Source organism: Amaranthus tricolor, chromosome 5, assembly GCF_026212465.1.
Source record: "Amaranthus tricolor cultivar Red isolate AtriRed21 chromosome 5, ASM2621246v1, whole genome shotgun sequence".
Lineage (NCBI taxonomy): Eukaryota > Viridiplantae > Streptophyta > Magnoliopsida > Caryophyllales > Amaranthaceae > Amaranthus > Amaranthus tricolor.
Genome location: NC_080051.1, coordinates 27,833,996 through 27,843,422, shown reverse-complemented (window position 1 = coordinate 27,843,422; position 9,427 = coordinate 27,833,996). Strand labels below are relative to the sequence as shown.

General features: G+C 34.1%; 2 protein-coding genes across 2 annotated transcripts; both read right to left on the bottom strand.

Annotated features, from left to right (window-relative positions):
- Positions 1-2,936: 2,936 nt before the first annotated feature.
- On the bottom strand, positions 2,937-5,203 carry LOC130812675 (monothiol glutaredoxin-S1-like). Its single transcript, XM_057678228.1, has one exon. The coding sequence runs from the start codon at positions 5,063-5,065 to the stop codon at positions 4,742-4,744; it is 324 nt and encodes a 107-aa protein (XP_057534211.1). The 5' UTR covers positions 5,066-5,203; the 3' UTR covers positions 2,937-4,741.
- A 3,880-nt stretch (positions 5,204-9,083) lies between these two features.
- LOC130812679 (monothiol glutaredoxin-S1-like) lies at positions 9,084-9,392 on the bottom strand. Its single transcript, XM_057678233.1, has one exon. It carries the CDS (start codon positions 9,390-9,392, stop codon positions 9,084-9,086), a length of 309 nt encoding a protein of 102 aa, XP_057534216.1.
- Between the last annotated feature and the right edge of the window lie 35 nt (positions 9,393-9,427).

Here is a 9,427-nt window from a genome sequence, read left to right as displayed (position 1 = left end):
TATTAGTTTGTAGATAAATAAATTCATGAATTATTAACCTTAAGGTATGTTTAGTAGTTGGTTTTAAATGGTCGGAATGATGATAAAAAATTAGTTTAATTTTAGTAAAAAAGTCTTTTGGCTAAATGGTCATATTTATTTCCTTGAATCATTTCGTATTCTTTGCAAAATTCATTTCAATGCATAACTATATGGAAATGCAGTATTAGGTGATAATAGAAATTTATGAACAAAAAAATTTTATGATCAAAATTCATTACTATGGAAATAATACGGTAAATTTCATTTAAATTTATAATACAAATTATTCTCATTACCATTATTTAATACCAACAACCAAACAAACCGCCTTTATCTTATTACATTACCTGTTTAACTAAAATTAGATTTACAATCGCAAGTAATTGTAAAGATCGAAGATTATATAAACTATAAAGTACATATAGCATGTAAATAGGGTGGCCAAGTGAATACGAGATGAATATACAATGAATATAAATGTGATGAGTACATATAGACCACAGTTGGCTATAATAGGAGAGAATAAATTTCAAATGTCAATAAATATTTATGGAGATTTTTCTTTAAAATAAGATTACTATTATTGTGTTTATGTATTTGTGACACTTAATCTACGTCTAACTCGTATTAACTATCAAATAATGTGTCAAATCGTGTTTCGTACGATGTTATATTGTGTCGTATTGTGCTTGACCAAAAAAAAAAAAAAAATCTAATCGTGCAAATGATGTCATTGTTAATCACTCATGTGTCTTGTTTATTATGCCAAATTATGTAGGTAAATTAAAAAGTTGTGTAATTTAGATATTTGAATGAAAATCATAAACTATAATCCAAAAAAAAAATTATGAAAATATTGTTGAGAATAATCCCACCTTTTGACGTTTTGCTGTGAATAATCCGTACTTTTCATTATTCATAAATAATATAATGTTTTGACCATTGTTGCTCACAGCACCCCCAATGACAATAATAATTGACCACTGCAATTTAAGAACTAAGCATTTAATTTCTTCACATAAGTAACCTCCTTCGACTTAACAACATTCAATTCAATCCTTCTACTCCCTTTGCATGCATTCATAAACCTCTCTCAACAACTCTTTCCTCCAATTTGATTTTTAGCTTTCAACCAATCCAATCTTCCAATTTGATTTTCTTTGGAAAACACATCACTTTCCCACTTAAAAAGTTTACAATTGAAAACCTATAATTACAAATGTTCATCAAACCATACTATAAAATTTCATGTATATATATATATACACACAATAAAGTACGGATAAATACTTACAGGTCATTTTAAACATAAATAGTCACTTTCTCTAACACGAAAATCCTTCTCTATCATTGTCAATTTTGCAACCAATCCATGCTCACATTTCACGCTATTATTCAAATTTAAACCTCTACTATATGTTGAAGAGAATGAGAATTTACCTTTGCAAAAAAAAGAGAAAAAGACAAAATTAAAAGGTGAAGTAAGTTTTTCTCTCTCCTAATTTTAGGGTTAAGAAAAATAGGAAAATGAAGTAAGAAGGAAGAAAATAATGGCAAAAATTCAAGAAGAAAGAGAAAAGGTTGCAAACGAATATTTTACCTGCAATAGCCCATAATATTCTAATTGGGAGTGTTGTCAACAACAAAGGTCAAAAATTTAAATTATTTATAAATAATGAAAAGTATAAATTGCTATTAAAATGTGAGATTATTCTGAATAATTTTTTATTGGATAGAAAAATGTTTTGTTCTTCCTTTAAGGCTTTAACCCATACCCCCCTAAATGTTTTTGGTTAAACCCTTTACAGAAGAAAAAACATAGAAATTCGTCATTTCAATAATGTTCCACTTTGCTCAGTTGCTCTTCCTTCATTTTCCTTCCCATCATCGTCTCCTGATGTTTTTTCTATCCCAAGCTGGGAATTGGATACAGGAAAGCGGAGATGTTAGGGATGTCTATAAGGTGTTTGATAAAATGTCTCAAAGTGATTAGTTTCTTGGAACTCGATCATTTCCGCATTGTGTAGGCATGGGAAATGGGAAAATGCTCTGGAGGTGTTTTTGATCTATACATTTGGAAGATGTTGTCCTTAAGTTCGTTTACTTTGGTGGGTGTGGTGACAGCTACGGGGCAAAGCAAAAGAGCACAATAACTTTTGAGGGTTTAATTTTTATATTTTATAGTAACTAAATCAAACCAAAATTGATGTAAACTGAAAGTAAATAACATTCGAGGTTTTTTTTCTGGGTTTGTGCGGTTGGGTACCTTCCATATACTGAGCTCCACCCCTGTTTTAGTATTGACAATTTGTAGGACTTTGACTTTGTGGGGTTGTGAATGGATTAAAGCTCAAAACACAAGTTCACGCATATGCTTTGAGGAGATGCGACAACTTATACTATCAATGCGACAAAACCCGTGCTTTACATCTTTGAGGACTGCAATTTAGTCTCTGATACAGTTATAAGCTCATTCTCGCAGGATGAGTGTTCTGTAGAAGATTTACGGTCCATTTGGTTGTTGGTACTATGTGTAAATGAGAATGATTTGTATTGTAAATTCTCGAGAAATATACCATAGTGCAAAATGCAGTAATGGTCACGGTTGCAGTTTGCGCATGATGATGCGGTAACGAGAATGATGCTGTTGATATTGGTCTAAACCATGGAATATTGCTTGAAATGACCTAAAATGTGGTTTTCAAAAAACGTTTTACGATGCAGGTAATATTGGTTCGGTAGAAAATCTTTACAATAAGCCTGATACGGTATGATGTTGCTTTGTTTTTCACCCAAATATACTATGTCATTCCTATGATAATGAAACTTTGATCATAAAAATGTTTTTTCCACAAATTTCCATTAGCACATGAAGAAAATAGGATGATTGATGTACCACGAGCAATACCATTAAACTTATTAAGAGATTTTCCTATCAAATTATGCTAACTTTTAATTACCATTTCTGCCATTTAATAGTGACAACCAAATGTACTGTTAGTGTTTTTGATATTTATGGTTTGTAAGGAGGTTAAGCTTGATGAGTAACAGTATCAAGTGTTTTACCAACTTGCTCCCATTTGGAGTTATGGAGTTTAGGAAAAGAAATTTATGCTTATGTGATGAGAAATAAAGACATTACTGAAATGCTTTTGTGTTTAGTCCTTTGATTGACATGTATTGCAATTGAAATCAGGATTTTAGTGGTCATCAAGTTTTTGATGATGCTCAAATGAGGATCATAGCTATTTGGAATGCTATGCTAGTTGTTCATGTGATAAATGGACGTTTTGAGGAAGCATTGGAACTTCTCATTGAGATGCTAGAAAGTTGTGGGGCTCTCCCTGATTTCCATCTATATGTCAAGTGTTTCAACATCAAGAGTTCATTGTAGAATTGTCGGAGACAGCAAAGGTATTAATGGTTTTGTGCTCATTTTGGCTTTGTAAGTGATGGAATACTTGCACATTATGGGGCTGTAACCATAAGCTTAAGCTCTTGGTTCAGTTGGTTCCTCGACCGGTAGAGACACGTATGTACAAAATGCTTTTCTGGATGTGTATTCTAGGAAAAGATTGAAATTTCCGGAATATTTTTGATAGCTTTGAGCACGAGGGTATTGTCTCATGGAACACAACGATAACTGCTTCTGTTTGTGTAATGCAACAATGAGGCTCTTCTAGTCCTTCATGTGAAGCAACGACTTTAAAAGGACAATGGCGAACACGAAAATGAGAATTGTAGAGCTGATTCGATTTCTCATGGAAACCTTCCTTTTTGTGCTTCTTGTCGGCACTGGCTTAAGGGAAAGAGATACACTTTTATGCCATAAGAAAGTTAAGGCATTAGAGTTGCTGTGGGAGGTGCGCTTGTAGACATATATGCAAAATGTGAGTGCTTGACATTATCAAAACAATATTTGATCATATGCCAATGAAGAATGTGATAACATGTAATATGCTTATCGCTGCTAAGGGTATGCACAGGAAAGGAGAGGAAGTATCACTTAAAGTTTTCAGGAAAATGATATTTGAGTTTTCTTAGGGTAGTGGGGTGAAGCCCAATGAAGTGACATTGATTGCTATTAATAACAAGATTTTCTGTAGTTTGTTTTTTTTCAACTATAGGTACCCTACTATTCTTTTGTTTCAAAAATTTCAGTTCATCCAAGAGAAGCAAGACTTATTCCATGGGCTTTGTTCATTTATGGAGTTTTCTGTTCTTTTATGCTTCTGGCTGTGAAATTCTTGTCTCCAAGTGTTATAGTTCATGTATCAGTTGTTTTATTTCTATTTTGTGTAGCCCATAGCAAAACAGTTGTATCTATATATTTATTTATTTATTTCAATTATGACAATATGGCTGTATATTTTGTATTTGTGTTTGTGTTTGTGTGTGTGTGAGGGGAGGGGGGATGGGGGTTTGAGCCATTAGAAATACCAAGCATATTATTGAAACATCTCATTTTCCAAACAGGATAAAATTGTCAAAATTTCTTAACAATCTTTTTCCATTGTACAAAAAGCCGTGCACTGGTGATTCAGCTGCAACCTTGGTCTTTATGCTGTTTTCTTTCTGCAACTCACCTCCTATTTTCTCATCTTTTTATCTATATGTCATGTAAGTGAAGAACAAGTGAAAGACGGTGCATCAAGAAAGGAAAGAAAAAAAAGGATTTGTCCTTTCTTGGCTCTAAGCCTCTAACCGATTGGTGGAATAGTTAATTGGTTCTGTTCCAAATCCAAATGGCACCGGCCTCCATCAGCATAGGCACGAGTTTGCCTTGGACCTGGAGGCTTATGATGTCTTTAGCCCCTCCTATGAGCTTTTGGCCTATAAATGCAGCTGGTACTCCTGGCTTACATCCAAGCTTTTGTAGTGCTCGGTCTATTTCCCTTCCATTAGGAAGCTCATCTAGCTCATATACTACTGGGTTTGCTCCGTAGCTGGTTATCAGTTGTTTCATGGAATGACTCATGCAACAGGAGGTTTTGCTGAAGATAACCAGTGGTTTGTCCTGTACCAGACGCTGTATTGTATCCATGACTTAGTTGCCGCAACAATGATGTGATTAGCAGCTAATGTTTCAGAAAGCAGGGAAGTCTGTTAGAGAATTTTGCTTTTTAGTTTTCTTTCTTTGAAAAGACCAATGGCTCTGAGTAAGGATGTTGAAGTAGAGACCGCTATTTATAGAGCTATTTTAGCGTTCTAAGCATATGTTGCTAAGGAATATCAATATAGTGTGCTGCAATTTGAGTTTCTTTTATTCTTGGATCACTCGTCACTGGTAGATGGTGATATATTGCTCCTTTTAATGTCAGCTTGCATTGTGTGGCATGTTGTATGTTAGGGCATATAATTGACCAGAGTTCACTGTTGCACAAAACCATGTCGATAATCTATTTTTGTCTATAAACGGTTTTCTTTTATTTCGTGGTAAGGAGAATCCCTTACAGGCAAGAGGGGGAGGGGAAATTGATCCATCTTGTAGGTGGTTAGAATCGAAACCTGGTACAAAGGGTGGAACGAAAAGCCTTCAACCACTAGGCCAACCCATGATTCTCTTATCTTATATACGTTAGCCCCATAGTATGTGCCGTACCATTGGCTGTCAGGTCAAACAATACATGCTTGCAGAAGGCTGATTAAATGCATACCAAATTACCAATGTATGCTAATTACACTATTATACACTAATACTCAACTATGTGCTACAGCAAGCAGATAGTTGAATGTATCATGAAACTATCTCAACCAAAAATTTAAAACTTATGGTTGAGACCCCAAGATTTGTTATATACTTTATCACGCCCTATCCATTGGGTTATAAGATATGATCTTTGCTCTATCAGAAACTAATGTCATCATTATAATAATTAATTTCATGATCATAGATATTCTTTTTTTGTGATGATAGGCTTCAAATCCAATGCTGTATTAGTGAGATTTCACTGCATTTTGTTATGGATATGCCTCATACTAGACTGTTTGTGGAGAAATCCCATGCTTAGCCCAAAAATTGAGTAACTAGCTCAATGTATAGCCAAGGGTCAAATTTGTTCTTGTTCCTTACTCTCAGTGGCAAGCTAAAGGACAACTGACCTCTTCCCTACAACTCAGAGATAAGTATTCCTCTCTTTCAAAGATTCCTGCAATTCTTTCCCTCCCTTTTCTTTTTGAATTTTTATTAATTAAAAGATTCTCTACGTTCATTTATTGCATCACAAAAAAGTTGCGAGAAACAATTTTCTGCTCTTACTGTCTTATGTTTGTCATTCAATTGTTGTATCCGGACAGGTCATCAAAACTGGTTAGTGCTGAATTTGACTTATGAACAGAATCTTGTTGCATAGATAATTGAACATTAATGTAGGGAAGGAGTTGCCATTTTCAATGTTTGTAGTCATCTTATGTAGGGTCGGAAATTCAGGGGTGTTACATCTTATCTAATGCCAGGTTCGTACAAAAGTAGAAAGATGCCAGCAAGAGCGTCTCCTCGCATCACATACACATTATACTGAATACTCCAGGCAATGACAGATATGATCATACATCATTTTCTGGAGTACCTTTCTACAGAGCCCATTGGTGGAGTTTTTACTTTAATAAATGATGCTCTACAAAAGATATTCTTATTCATGATTGATCCAGAAATATACTCTAAGGTACATTATAACTTGAACTTTGTTACTTTTCTGAAAGTATTCTTAATTTCTTATCATTTCTGCTTCAAAATCTTCTTCACTTTTGACGTCAGGACATTGGATTTTAGGATAACTTTTTGTACGTCTGATAAAGATTCTTGCTCGATGTGCCTTCTTCATAGAGTTCAGATTTTTATTCAATTTTATGGCTTGGGTTCATAAAATTTGCTCAGAATCTTTATCATACACAGCTTATGCTACATATCTATTCTGTTGTTTCTGCGCATTAAGTCTGAATTTGTAGCTATGCTCAAGGTTTAGGAAAGTAGCAGTAGGGGCAATAGAAAAATGCACAAATTTTAAGATCCTGTTCATTTTATATATTTTTGAATTATAGAGCCTAAAAATACATAGTTGAACTAAACCAAATTTAGTTTAAACTAAAGTAAACTAGTATTTAAGCCGCTGTAATCGTAAATCCAAATATCGGCCGAAAGATATATCCCTCGCAACGGTCTAAAACGCTGTTTTTTACACCTTTACAACACGGTAAATATCGGTTTGGTTTTATCGAGAAACTTTACAACACAACCGATGCTATTGCGATGCGATGCGGTCTTTTGTACTATGACTCGGGCACCTTACACGTGTCCAGAACCATTGTTGCTTACACGTGTCCTGATTCTATCTCAAGCCTTGAAAAATAGCATACTGAAAGTCATGTAGATTCATGGTAACAATAACACAGTCAGCTTTCTGTGAAGCTAAGGGCCAAATAAGTTTAGACAAGTACCCTTCTTTCTACAAGGATCAATATTTGCATTTGCAGGAAGGAAGAGAATATGGTGAGTCAGATTGGTTTGATGGTGTATCTATATGGAAGGAAAGCAAAGTCTACTCCTATCAATGAGATTCTGATCTTTCCTGATCTACCAAGTGAAGTAAGGGCTGCAAGCTCAGTTCTTTGCTACACATTAGGATTTTATTTTATGCCTCTAATTAGATGTAGACTTATATTTATATTTGCAACTTGTTAGAGCTAATGTAACACTATCATTTTCCACCTTCTGTTAATGGAAAAAAGTGCACTAGACTTTTCTGATTTTACTTGGTTTCTAATTTGACTAAAGGCGAAATTTCCTGCAAATAAAATAATTCAAAATCAGTAAGAAACTGTAGGTAATTGGGTATCCGCATAATTTGAGCCCGACATGGGCTACTAAATCAACTATCTGACTATTGGAAACCTGGACACAGGCTATATGCGTGGTTGATGTTGCACGACTTTATGCATAACATATTCTGCAGTTTGATGTGGCAGCTCGGTGAAGTGTGATATTTCCTTCCTTTTTTGTTGTGGATTCTTTTTTTGATTTAGCTCTGCCATATAGTCCTCATCTTTTGCAAAGCTCATTAAATTTTCATAAGGGTAATTTGTATTAAAACTTATAATTTTTGGCCTTAAGCACTTTTAGGCTTCTTTGGGTTTTCCATGTTCATATACTTGCTCCATTTTCTTTTAGCTAGAATAATTCTTGGCTTTAAACACTTTTAGGCTTCTTGATCGCAAAAACCGTCTTCAAATTCAATTAAAGGAGAATTACACAAAATTTGACACTTGTTCATTATAATCCAAAACAATAATTAGAAATATATTTCTTTGTTGGTGTTTGTAAATGGACATTTTAAAATGATAATAACTAAATTGATGCTCCTTAGTAACAAGAGAAATATTGTTCGACTTAAATTCTGAGAAAGTGAGTTTGAGTAATTTAATTTTTCTGTTTTTAAAATCACTGGATGAACATTCAACAGTGAGGGATTTTTTTTTTTTATTTAGATCAATTTTTTCCTGCTTGAATGTGATGATGTGAATATCAATCCGGTTTTTCCATGAACCTAAATTGGGCAGTACTATCCAATTTTTGCCTCTGTATGTTTTGCATCAATTTCAATATTGTTGATCTTTTTTTGCATGACTCATTAAAAATCAGTACCTAGTTATGAGGTATAGTTTAATGTTTCTGCAGAAGCACTTGCATTGATGCCTTGATGGAAGTCACGGAACAACAAAATAAATATTGTCCAAGCCATTTTTGTTTTCATTATAAGGTCTTCTTATTCCTGTGCCACCGCTTTAAATTTAGGAAATTATAAGTTGAAGTGTTGAACTCAACATAATAATGAAATGCACAAAAATTACATTATTGTGGGTATGTTACAGTAGTTTACTCAAATAATACTCCATTTACCTTGATCTATAAAAACCCAACTGCTCAGACTAGTAGCTAACCCTCCTTATTACCAAGAAAAATACAGCTGAAAGAGAATGAATAACAAAAAGGTAATTCCATTTTAGTTACAGTTTTGTAAAATTTAGCATTATAGTTTTGTTACTACATGTAAGTTCACTTATTTCTAAACCCATATCGCGCCTGCTTCCTTCAGCAGTGGTACTAGTTTTCCCTGGACCTGTAGACTAATAATCTCTTTTGCACCACCAACTAACTTTTGGCCTATGAAAACAGCAGGAACACTCGGCTTAAGCCCTAATCTTTGGAGTGCTTTATCCACTTCTTGCCCATTGGACATGTCATCTAGTTGATAAACTGTCACATTTGCTCCATATTTGTTTATGAGTTGCATCACTGAGTGGCTTACGCAGCAAGAACTCTTGGTAAATATTACCAATGGCTTATGCTCCACTAATCGGCTCACAATGTCCATTAGTTTGTTGAAATTTTGTGTCTATGGTTTTGGGA

Coding starts and splice junctions, on each gene's coding strand:
- LOC130812679 (XM_057678233.1), bottom strand. CDS start 9,392: ATGGACATTGTGAGCCGATTAGTGGAGCATAAGCCATTGGTAATATTT.
- LOC130812675 (XM_057678228.1), bottom strand. CDS start 5,065: ATGGATACAATACAGCGTCTGGTACAGGACAAACCACTGGTTATCTTC.